General features: G+C 34.2%; 2 protein-coding genes across 3 annotated transcripts; both read right to left on the bottom strand.

The window, feature by feature from the left end:
- Positions 1 to 617: 617 nt before the first annotated feature.
- LOC127100385 (probable serine/threonine-protein kinase PBL1) lies at positions 618 to 4,570 on the bottom strand. Of its 2 annotated transcripts, none has more exons than XM_051037532.1 (5): positions 4,317 to 4,570; positions 2,942 to 3,765; positions 2,448 to 2,705; positions 2,122 to 2,244; positions 618 to 1,567 (listed from the first exon to the last, which is right to left on the bottom strand). In XM_051037532.1, the coding sequence occupies exons 2-5, from the start codon at positions 3,722 to 3,724 to the stop codon at positions 953 to 955; spliced, it is 1,779 nt and encodes a 592-aa protein (XP_050893489.1). In that variant the 5' UTR covers positions 3,725 to 3,765; positions 4,317 to 4,570; the 3' UTR covers positions 618 to 952. The 2 variants fall into 2 exon arrangements, with proteins under 2 accessions (XP_050893489.1, XP_050893490.1); XM_051037533.1 differs by having other exon boundaries at positions 2,122 to 2,241.
- Positions 4,571 to 7,003: 2,433 nt separating this feature from the next.
- Positions 7,004 to 7,922, bottom strand: LOC127104665 (uncharacterized). The gene is made up of 3 exons (XM_051041839.1): positions 7,896 to 7,922; positions 7,225 to 7,806; positions 7,004 to 7,024 (listed from the first exon to the last, which is right to left on the bottom strand). Exons 1-3 carry the CDS (start codon positions 7,920 to 7,922, stop codon positions 7,004 to 7,006), a joined length of 630 nt encoding a protein of 209 aa, XP_050897796.1.
- Positions 7,923 to 19,141: the final 11,219 nt, after the last annotated feature.

The following is a 19,141-nucleotide window of genomic DNA, read 5'->3' as shown; positions in this document are numbered from 1 at the left end:
CAATTAGATAAATGTTATATAAATAAAATGAATCTCGCACTAAAAATGAATTCTTCTCAAGAAAAAGTGTAAAATAATTTACTTGTCTCAAACTTAATAACTTTGATAAATAAAAAATTCTACCTAAACAACCTATCTGCTGAATGACATGAGTTTTGGTGTAGGAAAAATTCTCCAAATACTCATTCGTAACTTATCCAGCAAAGCAATTAAAATTCCCAACCAAATGCCACAAAAATATTTGAAGTAGTTGGAAACTCAATAAAAAAAGCTCTAGTTTTAATGTTAGAATTTTCTAAGCTCAAAACCGAACACATATTTTTCTTGGACACATATTTGGAAAACATGCTTTGTCATGTATTTAGAATTCCTAAATCTATGCTAAACAAAAGTTACAAAATACAGTTTATATAATTCTGTAAACACAAAAGCTAATGCATACACATACTTTAGATTATCCATATATATAATTAGAATTAGGAGAGGTTGTGGGTGTAATCGTGTTGAGCATAGAAGTAGCAAAATGCTTGAAACCATGAAATATGTTTTAGATCTCTGCATTTTGCTTGTAGACGAAAAGGCATAACAACTACATGGTTTATCCCCTATGAGGTTTCTATGATAGATCATATCAACCCTAGACACCCCCAAATTTTATTGCCAAAATAAAACAAAACATTATCTAGTGAATTCCAAACTTGTTCCATAAAATTGAAGCCCTGATACAATTTGGTCTTAACATGACCGGAATTCTAAAATGATATTCAAATTTATTATTTTTAATCACACTTTGATTTCATCTCCAAAGACTAATGTGATTGAAGATTTTCAATTTTAAAATTCACTGAAAAATTCAGTAAGGAACTAAAATGTTTGACACTTATAAATTTATTGACTAAACTGGCAATTCAATAAAAATAATGAAAATAGAGAAATTCAATTGCCTACAAAACTAAGCTTTCTCTGATACTGAGGATGATTGCTTTGTACTTTCCTCCCTAATGATCTCCTCAGTAATGACATTGGAGGAAGGAGCAAGAGGAGAAGGAAGCGCTACGGGAACAGAAGACCATCTTGGAGGATGTGAAATAGATGCTCTGATTGATGGTAGCCATGGCGGAGAGAAACCCAAACTACGTCCATGATTGATACCGTCGACACTTAGTGATCTTTCCATTTGCCTTCCGTACACAGCGGCCGGCTCATGCAGTGGGAACCAACGAGGGTACTGCATATCTATTAAGATTTTGAGATCCTCAACAATGGCTCTCATGGTTGGTCTTTCTGATGGTTCCTTTTGGAGGCATCTTTGCGCAATGCCAGCTACTATTCTTGCTGCTTTGGGCGGAAACCGACCTTCAAGTTGAGAATCCATGATCACAGACAAGTTATCAGCTAAGAAAGGCTGACACCATCTGACTAAGTTCCTATCTCTCTTGGGAAGATTTAGGTCAAAATTCTTTCTTCCGGTGAGTAGCTCCAGAAGAACAACTCCAAAACTCCATACATTGCTCTTTGGAGTAAGCTTTCCTTTTTTCATTGTCTCCACAGAAAGATTCCCTGACGCCTGTATACACGAAAAGAATGAATGTGAACAAAACTAAAAGAGTGCGGCTAAGTGCAAAGTCTCCCACCGGATGAGGTCTAGGAAGGGAAAGGTAGATGTACGCAGCAGTGTTACCCCCACTCGTGACCTTTAGGTAAGGGTCACAAGCAATGTAGTCAAACATGGGATCTTAAGTAGGATCGATCGACTTGTGAAAGATCATAAAACTCGGATTATTAGAACAATATGTAAAATCCTACCAAAGAAAAAAATGGTATGAAAATCATATTCAGGCACAAAAAAAGTCCTAGCACATTTTTTTCACGATCTTACTTCAAACAAACTCGATCTTGGCCATACCAACAACGAACGATCTTTCTCTAATCATAGCACTCTTAGGCATCCTTAGCACGTAAAATCTTACGAACTTACAATCAAGCAAGGCTACTACCTTACCAATTCACCAAGTTCGACTTAGAATGAGCACAGAACTATTGGAATAAACATAGATGTACAAAGTGAATGTTCTATACCGGCACACACAAATGCACTTATGCATGAGTATAAGAACTTACAGATGAACTTCTTGAAAACTTTAACTCAGCAATATGTCCAACAAAACCATATCCTGAAAGCTTTGCATTGAAATCTAAATCAATCTGTATGTTCACTGCTGAAAAATCATTATACATGGCCTGCTAGAGAGATTTAAAGGTGTATCAGAATAGGTAGAAACATACTAAACACAAAATTTGAAATCTAACGTACTACAAAACATTAAAATAATATCTAATCATGCTATATTTTTTCAATCCATATCAATAAATACACGATAACTCATCTTGCAATCACAATCACTTAATGAGATCTAAACGCCGCATACCAAGAGAATGTTTATTACCTTAAAAGGCCCTTCCTCATGCAAATAAGTAAGACCTTGTGCAGCAGAGAAGGCGATTTTCATTCTTGTGTTCCAATCAATCGAGAAGCCATCAGATCTCCCGAACAACAGACTGTCCAAGCTCCCATTGCTTAGCCTCTCATAAACTAACATCCTTGTTTCAGAGGTATCGCTTGCATAAAATCCGAGCAATTTACAGATGTTCGGGTGTTGCAGTTTTGAGAGAGTACTAACCTCATTCATGAATTCCCTCAAGTCCTAGAAGATGGCATGACATACATTCATATAGACCGTGTCAGAGACGGAAAATGTAAACCTTTTTACTGTCAAAGACGAAGTTTTAAACCTTTCAACACAAGGCTAATCATAATTCATACTTATATTTGAACATGTTTTGATGCAATACAAAACAATTTCAGTTCTTGGTTTCAAAATGGTTTGAAAACATTCAAATTTATGAAGATAGGAAAGTAATGTAGCAAGAAGAAAAGTACCTGACTTGATGGGTGAAGGCGCGCGACAATGGCTTTAAGCTTCTTACATGAAGCTTCATGAAAAAAGGAAGCTTTATATAAGGTGTAAGAAAAACATTCTGACATGCATCTATCCCAACGGAAATTGTGACAAGCAGCGACAATTTCCTCATACAGAAAGAAACGAACCGAATCAGTAACTGTTCCCGACTTAGAGCTGCTAGTAGTAGCCTTCGATGGATATCTTCCTATAGGTGGTAAAGGTAGTGGAGTAGCTGTAGCTAGATGCTGTTTCTTCACGGACCTGTCTCGTTTTTTAGACCATTCTCGCGCATCATACTGAAATGTTTCAAAACCATCTTGTTCTGCTGTATCAATAGCCGAGCCAGAAGCATAGAAAGGATCACTAGCCATCTTTAACTTCAATGGACCCCTTCTTCCAGGAGATGGAAGAGGTAAGGGTAGTGGACAAGGTACTGGACTAGGTACACGAGGCTCCCTCATTAATCTCGCTAGAGTTTTCGGCATTTCTCGTTCCTCTTGCTCAATTGAGGCTAGAGCTTCTTGTTCTGCAGCTTCAAGAGCTGATGGAGCGGATAACGCTCTTGTTCTGTTGTTGGTAACTCGGGTAACCGGGTTTGGGGATTTCCCGCTAGTCTTTGGATTTCGAGGATTGAAGTGTAATGAGCGAGAAGCTTGAAGTTGAGGCAGTGCTGTAGATAACTGCTCATTACGACTTCCACTTTGTGATTTGGATTTTTCATACCTTTTCTTCATGTTCTTAATGACAGTTAAACATCCCATTTTCTATGCAGAATTTGGTTTTTGTATAGAACTGTTTAACTCTGCATAAACAAATTAAAAAAAAAAGCATAATTAAACTCAGTGTGGACTTTAGCATATTGAACATTGACACATCAAAGCATTATTGGCAGTTTTACACAGAAATGTCATGCCAAATTTCACCACAAAAAATAACAAAAGATTAAGAGATGAACCATTCGCACATACATCTAACACTAATATGAATTTTAAAAAAACCTTATTACATATATCTATGTTAGACGTTAAGACGTCTTTGTTCAGAGATGTCTATACTACAAAAACTATGATTCATCTCATAAAGGACACAACCATTCTATCAAAGAAATTATACAAAACTTCAAATGAATTTACCATATCTTTTACTTCAACCTCATCACAAATTATAAATAATAAAGCAAACAGGAAAAAGGCCAACTTTTTAAGATAAAGAAAAACAGTAAACTAGCAAATGAATCAAACAACAATGAAGCACAATGTTGATTTAAAAAAAAAAACAAAAAAAAAAACTCACCAATAGATTTTGCAACATAAAAAGATGAAAAAAAAATCAAAGAAAGGGACATAGACACACCTATAAAGAAACCAGATATCAGCACCTCATTCAACTCAAGAGTGAAAAATATTATTTCATGTATTTACGTATTTATAAAGTCAAAAGAAAGTATATTTAAAAATGTGTCATTAGGGGGAGGAATATTTTAATTTTGTGATAAGGAGAAAAAAATTCACATTTGGAAACATGAAAACTGTAGAGAAAGACTTGAAATTTGTTTCATATGGTAAGTAAAAAATCAATGTGCTAAAAAATCAAAATCACCTAATTTTTTTAATCTTTTGTCATTAATGAATTATTATTAATAGAATCCAAAACATAGACACAAATGGTAGTTACACGAACACTTTTTTTTTACTTTATCAACTTTTCTAATTATATCCCCTAAACATATTGTAATGACCAGGAAAATCTCTTTTTGATTCTTCTCAAAGTCGTGCTTTGAATTTTGACCTGTAAATTATTTTCTGGCTTATAAGAATATTTTGGTTCATGTTTGAATATGATCAAAAATAGAAAAGTTTGAATTGACACTCTTTTATACTAACAAGTACATGGGTATTAGTTGAAGTAGGAAAAGTAAAATATGTCTAAAATAATATTTGTTTATTTATGTTAGTTCAGTTGATAGTTGTGCAGAGATATCAGATGTGAGAGTGTTAGTGGGACATCCAACTTATTTATTTTTAAAGTGTAAAATTCATCCCCACTAATAAATTTGTCTTATATTTTTATATTATGAAATAATATTTGTGAATAAAAAATATTTTATTTTGAATTAAATGAGACATAATTTAATAATTACCTAAAGTAAAAAATTTATTTTACAAAAAGTCTTCTTTTAAATAATTAATTATATCCTAAAAATTATTTGTTAATATCTTACATAGAAGAGGGTAGGTGACTACTATTCTACTAATGATATTTATTGATGTCTCTTATCTTATAAATATTGTAATATTATGTGATAAATTCTAACATTAGATGCTATGAATTTAACTCTTTAAATTTACAAATATCTCACCATTTGATGGGAAATCTATTTTAAAAATGGTGAGTTATATAAATTATAATTAATAAGAGTTGAAAATAGAATAATAGAGTTACATAATGAGTATTTAATAAAATAAAAATATTAATATTGGTCAATATAATATAATTCAAAGCTTTTGAATTGTTTATAAATTTTTAATATTTTATCATGCTAGGAAAAAGTTTTTTTTTTGACTCAATGCTTGGAAAAAGTTGGATAATTATTAAAAGAATTTTAAAAAGGTGATCCTTTTCATTTAGTGAATAATTAATTCATAAGAAAAAATTCAAATAAATAATATAAAAAATAGTATATAATATGTATATATTTATTTCTTCATTCAAAATAATAATAAAAATAAAACTTATTAATATAAGAAAGTTTTATTTTTTTAACATTAAATTTTAAATAAAAATGAGGGTGAGATCGAAGTCGAAAATATATTCAAATTTTAAATATCCAAATCTATTGATATGGAGGCTATATTTTTATGGCAAATTTTTAAAATCAGTAGAATTTCTAGAGATACAATGAATAAAATATTAATATTAAAAATGACAAATAAATAGTTTATGTTAAAATTTAGAATGATATCTTAAATTTTTTATTACTTGTCTTATACGAGTATATTATACCTTGAATGATTTTATATATTTATTTACAATTATAAAATGTTTGAAGAAGGTAAATATTTTTTAATTATTATTTTTTATAAATTATTTATCAATCAAAATTAAACTATTTCCGTTCAGTTCTTTATAGGTGAATATTTCTCGTTCATAAAGTATCTTCTTTATTTAGATTTAAAACCTTATCATAAAAGAAAAGCTAAAGTTAGTCACAAAAAAAAAACTACCATAAAGTGTTTTTTATATATTATTTTCTCTATTTTTCTTAGATGTTAACTAGTATAAGAACCCCGATCGAATAAGAATAAAAATACATTATAAAATTTGAAGAAATAAAAAAAAATCCTATTTTTTGTATAGAAAATCAATTTTTTGTATGTCATAAAAATATTGCATTGCACTATTAAAAATACTTAATTTAGAGATGAAAGATGTATATTTCTAAAAAAAAAAAAGAATAATTCTATTTTGTTATTGATTATTCGCCATCAAGTTGATAGAGACAAATTTAATATTTCATCAGTAGGCGAAATGTATATGTTCCTGCCAAATAAAATGACATTCATAGCGATTTTTTTTTGTTTATTAAAAAATATATTTAATAAAGCATTGGACCAATTTCATAAAAGCTTTGACTAAAATAAAGGGTATTATTTTATCCACCACATGTGGTGAGGTCACTATGATTAAAATTCAATTTTATCTTTTTATATTTCAGATATACATCTCCGGATGTATCTAAAATATATACAATGTTCCATAAATGAACTTTCCACTTCAAATTTTTCAAAATATTTATCGGAGATGCATCTTTGTAAATTTTTAGGGGTGATTCCGTATATGCTTCTCCGAAATATCTTCCAAAAGCATCTGAAAGATTTTGCCTTGGCATCAACCGTCTCAAATTGATATTTTTTTATCCAATGATGATTATACTAATGAAGATTATCCAATGATGATTATATTAAGAATATATTAACACCATGCTAATTATAGTAATGCAATTCAAGGATGTCTGATATAAATTTAAACAATAATACAATTCAAATGTTATCACGATACAACTGTTACCAAAATACAAATAAAAATAAAAATAAATTATTGGGTATTTCTAAACTCTTACTCTCCTCTGCCGCTGCCTGTATCCCAAGGCATTATGTTCCTCGAGTAAGATGGTCTATAAGGCAGCCATAACAGGAATGCCTTCCACAATGTCTCCTCTCTCAATGGCATATCTTGCAACTTGCGCAAAACACTAACATACCGACAACAGGTCCACTGTGTGGTCATCCCAAGCCCGCACCTCTTCTAATATCTCTTGATGGGCAGGTCTAGGTAGTGCTCCCGCAACATTTGATATCATGTAAGGATGTGGCACTTGATAGAACCATTGGATGTAGCCATGTTCATAAGCCCATGGGTCACCCGCTGGCACACTGTGTTCCTTCTCTAGTATCAGATGACTATAGAAATCATCTAGTATGACATCAAGATCTCTATGGCAGATTGTCAAAGGAGCAGACGTAAAGGGGTTTCTTGGAATCATTTGTTGTAACCCAAACTGGCGCATGGCCCGCTCAGACAGATGTGGATACATCAGGCGCGACCCAGAAGCCAACCATCCAGAGTAGAAGGCTATATCGTCCAATGGACGTGTCTGGCGGTGGCCATCGTACGAGCAAAAGAAAATGTAATATGCTACAGTTCGGTCAATAAACACCCTGTATGGCTCTATCGTCGTATTCCCTCTATATGGGGCAAAGGCACAAGCACGGGGCCAATCCTCATTGTACTCCATCTCAGACGGCCATCTGGATATGTGAGGAAAGTGAGAGATGATCCATACCTAAAAATGGTTTAGATAAAATATTAGTAACAAATATAATACAAGTGTTGTGAAAATATTAGTAATAGTAAATGTTGCAAAGAAATTACCGTAAATAGTGTGCAACTTTCAGTCATTTGTCTTGTCTTCTAAAGACAAGCTCCACCTAGTTTGGAGTACAGATAAACCAAACACGCGACCCTCAGTTGTACTAGTGAATCCGCTATAAATCGATGAAGTATGTCACATAGACTACATCGACATAGGTTACACTTTTGTCCATAAATATTGTCGTGCCAACCAAGTATAGGAAGTATGACCTTAATGCAGATTGTCTGTGGAACAAAACCTACCCGTCATCACCTTTGTCCTCCACTGCCGCAACTGGGTTTGATTTGTCGATTAGAGAATTTTTTAGTAATCTTCCTCTAATCGGAAGATGCAGAAGGAACGAGACATCATCAAAGGTGATGTACATCTCACCATGAGGTATGTGGAAAGATGATTTTTGCTTGTGCCATCTCTCCACAAAATCCGCCAACATGCCATGGTTAATGGTCATGTATCAAGTGGAGCATAAACCTGCAAGCCCATAACAACAAACACAATCTTAAAACCATGTATATGCATTCTATTCCAAGTTTAAAATCTTCTTGGCATAGTTTACCGATTTTACCTTTCACGCTCCTGTAAAAATAAATATACCAACATTAGTGGCAACTCAATCAGTATGAAACAAATATAACGTAAAAGTAAATAAATATCTCTCCTTCCCACACATGCCTAGCAACGTGTTCAACATAAAAAGGAAGTAAAGAGGTGTCATATGAACCTCCTGAAAAAATTATTAGGAATGTGATAAGCAATAACAAGGGCTTCATGAGGCTTCATAAATTGGAGGGTCAACAGGAGACACATGCCCTTTGAAGGTTGAAGCCTTGAGACACTAAGCCTTATGATGCTTGAGATGTAACATCCCAATTTTTCGTATTTATATTTTGAATTTAATTAAATTTGGCTTTATTTAATTGTTGGCATGTTTGATTATTTTGAGGGGTTTATGGGGAGTTATGTGAATTAATTAGAATATTGGCTAAATTTAGTTAATTAAAATAATGAGAAAAATAGGAATATTAGGAGTTTGGGTGGAAGATAGAATTAATAGAAATGTAGTGTTGAATGGTGAAAGAATAAGATTAAATTGGGTCGTAAAGTAATAATAAAAGTATGGATTAAGTTAAATAAATAGTAAGGATTAGTGGAGATGAGAGTTTAGCAATACGTGTCTTTGGAGGCTTTAGTGATAAAAGAGATATTTTTGAGAGAAGAGCAATCAAGTGTTTTGAGAGGAGAAGAACACCATAGCCTAAAGCTTGATTTGCTGGAAAATTAAGGTAAGTGGGAGAATTACTCTAATAATGGGTGTCAAATGCATGAAGGATAGTGAGGGATCCTTACCCTCATCTTGATTTTCTTCCTTTCTTTCCATTGATTGATAATTTTATGCCATTGATACAAATTGGTGATTGGTCTGTGATGATTGTTGATATTAACCTGAATTTCGTGTACGATGATTGTGCTAATTATTGTTCATGATGATTTTCCATGAATATGATTGTTGTTTTTGAAAGGATGAGCTTTGATTTCATGAACGTAATTTTGAATATGTGAGTGTAGCGGTAAATTCATGACCATCGAGCTATTGGTTAACTCAACGTCAATAAAACCAGAGTCGCCACCGCGCTTTTATTGTTTCCAAAGGAAAAAGGAAAAAGTATGAAAAAAATCCAAAGGTAAGAAATTTTCAAATCAAAACTAATAAAATGTCAGGGGGTTGGTTACACAGAGGGAATGTATTAACACCCAAAGTGTCCTAGATACTCCCAGTGAGTCCTTTTTTTGTGCGTAAGTGTTTTTAGTTGAAAAAGAAGTTTGTTAGAAATATAGAATAAGGGGATGAGAAAATAATTCATTAATTACAATTTTGTGTTTGACAAGACCTTCGGTCTTAAGCCTACGTACCAACATAAAAATGAGGGATCAAAACCTCGTAGTTCGTGGTAAAATTTTCAAAGAAATGACTGGATTGATTTTAACAAAAGCTTAAAGATCTTTTGTTATCAAATGAAGAATACTCAACCAAACATCCACGATAATGAATGCTTTACAACATTTAAGAAGGAGGGCTCCAACTTGGATTCAATCAACAAGTGTGCCACTAACCCCTAATAAATGGAAAGACTTATAATCAAATATCATATAAATGGGAGAATTATATCTCAACCAAAGATAACTCAAATCTAAATGCTCTATTTTGAAAAGGTTAAAAGAAAAAGGCACAAAACGACCAAAAGAATTAGATGAGATTGTTAGTTCTTTTTGTCTTTTGAAATTAAAGTCAATATGGTTAAGTTTATTTATAAGTTTGATTTAAGGAAATATTTGAAAATTCAATGGCATAAGGCCAAGGTTTCTAACCATTAAAACAAGTCTAAGTTTGAAATCACAAGCAAAAAAGGTTTTGAAATAAGGGAGAGATTTTGAAATTAAAGAAGTGGGAGGAGATGAAGAGACCATCCTAGACAAAAATTAAAAGTTAAGAGTTGAAAAGATATGACCAATGGGATGCAATCCACAAGAAAAAAATGTCAGATAGAAACCCATTTCCTTTGGACTTTTAAGCAAGCAATAAGCATAACCATCCAAGCAATCAATATGAAGATCAAATGACATCAAATAAAGATAACCGAGATCCAAGCAAGCACTCCAAAAGCAAGCAGTCTTCAGTGTCTTCAAAAATATTAGATGAAATACTCCTTGTGGCAAACTCATAGAAACAATAATCAGATATAGATAATAAGATCAAAATAACAACTTAAGCACAGAGACAAAATAACAGATAAACCAATGAGCTTCTCAAGGCTTGTTTCAGATGAATGACATTGGCCAAGATAACTCTGTCTCAAATAATGGCATTGGCCAAGTCCCCAAAGCATAAGGATGTTGCCTACTCTAAGTCCAAAAGTTCAAATCAAGTCAAAGGCAGAGGTCCAACAGTCCATCATCATATTTTTTAGGGGTTTTGTTGTTGTAAGACCCATATTTTGACCCTAAGATCCCTCATACTACCTCATCATATGCATTAGCATTGGGATCATACCTTGACATCCTCCTTACCCCTCATTCATTGGGTTTGTATTGGGAGAGATCACCAAGCATTATGTGATTGTATCATACTTGTTATTTTATCATTTACTAACCAACATACCAAATATATGTCTTTGCATTTGTCTAACTCTTTTGTAGGTAGGGCACATGATCACCTTTGGTTCATCAAGTTCACATCTAAGGTTTAAGACCCTCATTGCTAAGAGCTCAACCAAAAAATGATCCACAATGGCTCTAGGCATCATCACAATACCATGAAAGAGGGGAGACTTATAATCTCACTTACAAGAATGTTATGCCTTTTTTGTGTCACAAATTTAGCGCTATGTTAAGCAATCATAATTGGACTTATGTAGAAGTCACAACTATTTGAGGTCGGGCAATAGAATTTTGGTTTTAATGCATGTTAGAGACATAGTATAATGGACTATGCTCATGAAACATATCACACACAAAAACAATATGCAAAGTGGTGAACCTAATCTCATCCATACTCATGTTGATTTTGCAATCAACTAGCCTTAGGATATAGAGATATCATAGGTCCATGACATGAATGAATAAAGAATGGGAATGAGATGAATAGGGATAGGGAATGGAATCAACACAAATTGGTCAAAGGAGGACTTTTACCAAATTAAGATCATTCATTCATTTTGGGAGATGAAATATACATTTCATCAATCCCCTAAATCCAATGATCTTAACCTAACAAAGTCAAATCAACTTTGACCAAGGCCCAACAACACAAGTCAAACTCAACAAGTCAATTAAAATAGCTCTACACAATTTATTTGGCATTTAAACAATTAAAAATAATCAAAATATGCATTAAATTAAATAATGGTTGGTCAATTTCCTAAAACCTCATCAAAACAACAAAGAAATGGCCATGAGAATCATAGGTCAAAGGACCTTGGAGAAAAAATTTCATAATTTTTGGAAACTTAAAACTATTTTTAAATAATTAAAAATATTCACAAAATCAATTAAATCATGAAAAATATTAATAATGATCCAAAAAATGATTTTAATTTAGAAAATGATAGAGGCATTTATCTAAAAAATTTTGATGAAACTCTCATATTTTTTGGATCAATATTAAAATTAATATGAATTAATGAAAATAATACAATTAAAATGAAATTCAAATAATCAGAAAAAACGTGGACCACTTGATCTCCCTCATTAATTGAGGTGGCAGATCAAGTGGCCACAAGCGCGCGTTCCATGGTGGACTTAAGTCAGCGCGCCAAAAAATAAGTAATCAAAACCAACGCTCGTGATTCAAACAAATTGAATAGATCATGTAGCTCTGGACCTTGCCAACATCACCACCAGAGCAAATCTTCGGCCACCTTCTCAGGCGAGCCTCGCCGGACTGGTCCAATCATAACCATCACTAAAATAGGACATGATTTTAAAGTAAAAATGGCACTGATAACGAATCTGACCTTAATTCATCCTAACTCCAAGTATATTGAGAGATACATGGAGTTGAAATTTAAGGTACATGATCTGAGTTGCTTCGATTTGACCTCAAAGCAACTCAATCTTCTTGCCTACATTGGTAGGACTTCAGACAACTAAGGAACCAAGAGAATTATGGAGAATTGAGTGAGAATCGAAGAGATGATTTTTTTTGGAAAATACCTTCAATGCAGGTCAGAACTCACTTGTTTTTGCTTTGATTCGTGTTTGATCTCCCTCAGTAAGCTTGCAAAAGTAGATATGAATCAACCAAAGGCTTTGGATCCCTGGAGTTTTGAATCTCAAAATAGTGAGATTCAAACTCAATTTTCAATGACAATTCTCAGGATTATCCTACAAATGGAAGGGTTTGGGGTTTTAGATCAAAGCTCGCGCGCAGGGGTCCTTAATTCTGAACCTAGAGGCTTCTATTTATAGCCGAATCACATGTTATTTGCACCTTCAAATTGAATTTCCAAATTTGGCAATGGATGATGCATGTTTGCATGGGCGTGTACAGGCCTATGAAGTCACTCCTTTAGGTCCATAACCAAGTGTGAATGAGTCTGAAATCAACTTGGAATGCAAGGCAATTGTACACAGCTGTTTGAAGTTTTGATTTTGCCAAATGATGATGCCATGTTCAAGCCATGTGCAGACCATTCAAATCTTGTCCAAAATAGATAAAATTTGACTTTTTGGAAAGGTTAGATCAATAGGAACAACTCTTATGTTGAACACTTTTCCATTTGGAGCTTGTATCATGGTGAATTTTGAGGTAGAAGTTTGGAAGTTTTAACATATCAAAAAAATTTCTAAGTGTCAAGTCATATGTTCACTTATTCCACCTCGGCTAACTTTCTATATGAGCTTCAAATGAGAAAAGTTCCTTCATCAAAGTTGTATCTCTTTCAAAGTCCTTCAAAATTATCATAAAGTTGACCTTATTTGGATTTTATATGAAGGAGTTATGCATTTTTGAAGTTGAGGAAAATCACTTGTTCAATGGTATTGGTCCAAATTGACCTATAATGTATCCTTATATCACATGCTCATAAAAGTTGAATTAGCTCTTCCTCCAAACACCAAAGTTGAAGTAGACACCTTGAATTTGATTGTGCAACTTGGAAATCTTTCATCTCATAAAAATTGAGCAAATTATGGCCTTGAGAAGTTGACCTCCAAATTAGGGTTTAGACAAAATGACCTATAATCTTTCAACATAAAAAATGACTTTCCAAGAAAAACTATCTCTAGAACTCAACATGAAATTTGTTTGGAATGTCATTTAGAGTAACGTTTCTCTTGGAATCATTTTCATATGATAAAAATTGTAGGAGATAAGGTCTAAGGGACCCCAGTTTTGATCAGATGAAATCCTCTAGTCAACCACCATCAACCAACTTGCTAGCTTGCAATTCTCTTGACTTTTGGGACTCATGGCAGATCATATATGCATAAGATGATGAAATTTGAAGTATCCCTTGAAGTATTTGATCATAGGTTGAAGAAGCTTGGTGAAGAACTTACACAAGATACCCATATGAACTAGGGTTTCCAAGGCAAACCAATTCCAAACTCTTGATGCTTTCTTGACCAAAATAACATGTAAAGATCATAGGGACTCATATATGATGTTTAAAGCCATTGTAGACTAATTCTTTATTGAACTCTTAGCCATGAGGGTCTTAAACCCTAGATATGAGCTTGATGGATCAAAGGTGATCATGTGCCTTACCTACAAAAGAGTTAGACAAATGCAAAGACATATTTTTGGTATTTTAGTTAGTAAAGATGATAAAGTACAAAGTAAGATACAATCAAATGGTGCTTGGTGATCTCTCCCAATGCAAACCTAATGAGTGAGGGGTAAGGTGGATGCCAAGGTATGATCCCAATGCTAATGCATATGATGAGATAGCATGAGGGATCTTAGGGTCAAAATTGGGGTTTTATAATGTCATTCCAAAGAAGGGAGGTGTTACCGTTTTTAGTAATGAGATGGCCGAATCCATTGCAAAAAGAACTCAAACTGGATGAAGAATGTGCATAGACTATAGAAAACTAAATAAATCCACTCGTAAAGATCACTTTCCATTACGCTTCATTGATCAAATGCTTGAACGACTGGCTAAACATTCTCACTTCTGTTATCTAGACGGATACTCAGGATTTTTTCAAATTCCTATCCATCTTGATGACCAAAAAAGACTACTTTCTTATGCCCTTCTGGTACATTTGCCTATCGAGGAATGCAGTTTGGACTGCATAATGCCCCTGCAACATTTCAGAGATGCATGATGTTGATATTTGCTGATTTTATAGACGACATGATGGAAGTGTTTATGGATGACTTCTCTGTTTGTGGGAAAAGCTTTGAAGGATGTCTTTTGAACCTAGAAATGGTACTTGAGAGATTCGTTAAGGTCAATCTCGTATTAAATTGGGAAAAATGCCATTTCATGGTCCGACAAGGAATTGTACTTGGGCATGTCGTATCCTATCGAGGAATTAAAGTGGATAAAGAAAAAATCGAAATTATATAACATCTTCAACCTCCGAAAACAGTTAGAGAAATTCGCAGTTTCCTAGGACACGCCGATTTCTACCGACGATTCATTAAGGATTTCTCTAAAATCATTATAAAATCCACAAACATCCACCTCCTAACTCCATAAATCCTCTCCTCTTACATTTCTATCTTCACAACACCTATAACCTCTTCTTAAAATTTCTCTTTCCCTTTGTTCAACATGTCTCCTAGAGTAGTTAGACTAAGAAGAGAGATTAACTATATGGGAATTGCATTTGCCGAGGGAATTGATGGTGAGAATCAGAGGTGTAGATACCACAAGCTCTTTAAGAGGGACATCTTAGCAACACGGTACCCCGACAATGTTGCTCTTCGCGATTTGGGTTTATCTGACAGTGTCCATTGGATGCTTAATAACTTAGGTATGTCTCATTTTCTTACTTTTAACTAGTCCTATATTTATCCGACTTACCTATGAATTCTTGAGCTCTTTTCGGTACACCTCTCCTATAGGAGGATCCTGAACCACTGACACTGCATATTTTAGGATGTTCAACAGAACTTACGTTATTAACCAAGACCAACTGGCCGGTTTACTTTCGTTCCCTCATGGGGATGACTTTGTATGCCAACACTCTTTAGAGAGCGATTGGGAATCCAGCGCTCTTGACTTTTGGCAGCAACTAACGGGAAAAAGCACCACCGACTGGGAAGACCTAAAAGCTACAGCTATTTAAAACCCAACCATTCGGTATTTGCATCATATTTTAGCCAGTACTATTTTTGGTCGAGAGAATACCGACAATGTGAATTCTAGAGACCTTTTTCTTATTTATTTTGCATTGTCTGGAACAAAAGTAAACCCGAAACCATTCTTACTCGCACACTTCCAGTCCACATGTGTTCGAACTGGAGGTCCTATTTGTGTCGGAGGGATAATTACATCCATATCCCTTGCTTTAAACCTAGGCACAGAGTTGGCTACGCTTGAGCCGTTGGAGACTCCGTTTGTCGACCTTGATTATTATCGTAGCATACGCCTCATTAAAAATAAACCTGACGGCAAGTATTCCTTAATGATTAGTAACCGAGAGGTTAGGGGAGTTACTTTACTGTGCGCCGCACGTATCAATGTGCGAATGAGCGCTAACTGGACTTTTGATCTTAACGCCCCTGAGCCCAATCACATGGATAAAGATACTCCCCACACTGGCACCCAAGCACACACCACACCTGCTTTTCCTGACTCTTTTGCAGGTACCTCATCCGGATATCAGCTCCGCGAGGAGTATGACTACACTGCCATGAAGACAGCTCTTGATAACGTCCTAAGTGAGCTTAGACACCAGAATGATGTTGAGGCAGACCATGATGTCCTACTTAGGAACATTAAGATGCAACAGGTAGAGATGGGGGTCTCCATTGATCGGATCAAACATACTCAACTTGACTTTGTCGAGCGGATGGAGATCAACATAGCTGACCTCATCGAGAATATGAATGGAATGCATATGGAGGTGGCAGGTATGAGGGAGTACATGCAGCATGTTCCCAACCCTGATTTCGGTAGAGGAGGTTTTGCGCGACATCGAGGTCGCGACCGACATCATTGAGCCACCCAACCAGGTTTCACTACTCCTTTCTTCGCCTTGCACTGAAACATTGAGGACAATGTTTGGTTAAAGTGTGGGGGGGGGGGGGAGCTTTACCTCTTTTGTATTATTTACTGTTTTATTTTCATTAGTTTATTTTCATTAGTTTCCTACTTAGTTATTTTTAGCCTTTGGTCGAGTCATACATGTGCTGTCGAGTCCTATTGCGAGATAATTTTTTTCTTTTGTTTGAAAATTCCCTTAGATTTGACCCCCAATGATGAAATTTTTTGTTCTGATTCAATGGCATGACACACCTTTAGTGTAGTCTGTTTCTACTTTTTAGGCTTTGTTAGATAGACTTGGAAAAGTATCGATAATATCGGTACCGTCCTAACACCCTAAATTCCCTAAGTATGCGACATTGATTTGAATAACCATTATGTCAAGACCTTAATTCTAAGTTTCTTTAAGTAACCCCTTGAGTAGTTTATACTAGCAGTCAACACCGTCCTAAAACATACATGAGCAAGGAAGCCGATGCAAATAAGTGTATAATCTCAAGCAAAAACACAAAAATGAAAAATATAATGAATAAATATTATGATAAGATTTGTCCCTTCTAAGTTAGGTGATCCTCACCCGATCATTTAGCCCAACGGTACGAACTCTTAAAAGTTTAGTTGATACTTAAGCAAAATTTTGCTAAGTAAGTATGATAAAATTGAAATCGAGATCATAGTCACTAACAGGTTCACCTGCCTTGAATGTGTACGGATAACGGGCTGATCAATGCATTTTGATGCAAATTCTTCTACTATTGTACTTAAGCAACTCTATAGTTTATTATATTATTTTTAATATTTTAGTGTATTTTTATATTTAAGTTTATTTTTGGTTTTATTTTATTTTCGTACTTTATTTTCAGCATAAATAGTTATATCATACCTTGTTACTATGCAGATCATAACTTGAGCTACGAGGATCGGATTGATGCGTTCTAATATGCGTTGGAAATATGAAAAGATAAGCTAAAAGTTTCATGTTATAGTCAAAAGTTGATTCTAAGTGAAGGAGGGCCAAATAATTCGTTGAAGTTCCTGACTTAATTAAAATAGTTAGTTTGGGCCAGTTTTTGTAATTTTCGGGTCAGATCTTATAAGGGCCCGAATTTACCTTTTATTATATTAGGTCTTTCACTACTATAAAAATCCTAATTCTGAATTTTAATGAGACAATATTTCTTAGAAGATTTCATGGAGAGCTAATTCCCAAAGAGTTGATCTGTTGTATTCGAATTCCACTTTGAGGTTTTTATTAATTTCAATTTATTTTCAATTCTTCCTATAAACTCGTTTGCTTAATTCGATTACTTTTGTTTGCTTAATTCGATTGTTTATTATAGGATAGAGTTGATTAAATTTGATTGTTTGTATGATCCTTAACTATAATCACGTTAGCGTAGCTTTTTCGTTATCGTGTTTGATTAAGTCACGTTTGCTTAATTCGCGTCTGCTTAATCTGTTTGCTTAATTCGGAAATTAGGAGCATACATCATATAATACCAATTTTCGCTTGTCAGTGGGTATTGTAATCGAATGGGATTGAATCCGCTAGGGAATTGAAATTATAAGAATCGATGATAAGTCAGAAATCGATACAATATATTAGCTTATTTATCAATTTTAATTTTACCTTTAATCATCTTCGATTTAAGTTTTGAACCTTAAAAACCCATTCTTTCTATTCCTTTGGTTATAGAATTCAAGAGTCCTTGTGATACGATATTCGAGTGTCGCTTCCGTTTTACTACACTTTTAAACTCGTTTTTGACCCGTGTGCGACAGCGGATCACGGGCTTAATGTGATTGCTCTAGAATGAAAAAGAGGTTGAAAAGGAACAAAGAATGTAGGTCGAGTTATAATGGTATGATTTGAATTGGTTTTGCATAGGGGGAGTTTTTATCCGTGAAATACGGATGTGTGTCACTACGATATCCTTATTTTTGGCATCTAGTACTTATTTATCTAACATTAACCTAGAAGTCTTGTACTACTTAGGGTGTCGTCGTGCCTATATTTCAGACATTATGTTTAATTGTTTATCATATGCGTTGGGAGATTGCTTGAGGATAAGCAACGGTCTAAGTGCGGGGGAATTTAATAACGAGAAATTATATAATGTTTTTAGGATCATTTCACATGATATCCGTTTATATTTTTAGGCATTTTATCGTATTTTACTTTCGTCTTATTTATTTTGCAGTTGTTATCCGATTCCATTGAAGTTTTGGAAGCCTCGCGGAAAAGGAACGAAATAGGAGCTAAAAAGGAGCGAAGGAGCCAATTTTATACATCCTGTCCAGATGGAGTTCTCCATCTAGAAGATGGCGTTCACCATTCACTTTGCTGCCACATCATTTAAAACATGGAAGGAATGGCGTTCGCCATTCCCCTAATGGTGTTCGCCATTATCACGCAGTAACAAAACTGCGCTAGTAGGCAATTCTGGACCGTTTTTTATCCTCTATTTTCCCTCCAATCTCCATGCACGATCCAAGTGAGTTATTTGGTCTCAAAACCTCTATAAATA

Source organism: Lathyrus oleraceus, chromosome 7 (assembly GCF_024323335.1).
Source record: "Lathyrus oleraceus cultivar Zhongwan6 chromosome 7, CAAS_Psat_ZW6_1.0, whole genome shotgun sequence".
NCBI lineage: Eukaryota > Viridiplantae > Streptophyta > Magnoliopsida > Fabales > Fabaceae > Lathyrus > Lathyrus oleraceus.
Note: the sequence above shows the minus strand (reverse complement) of the source record. Positions and strands in the feature narration are given on the sequence as shown.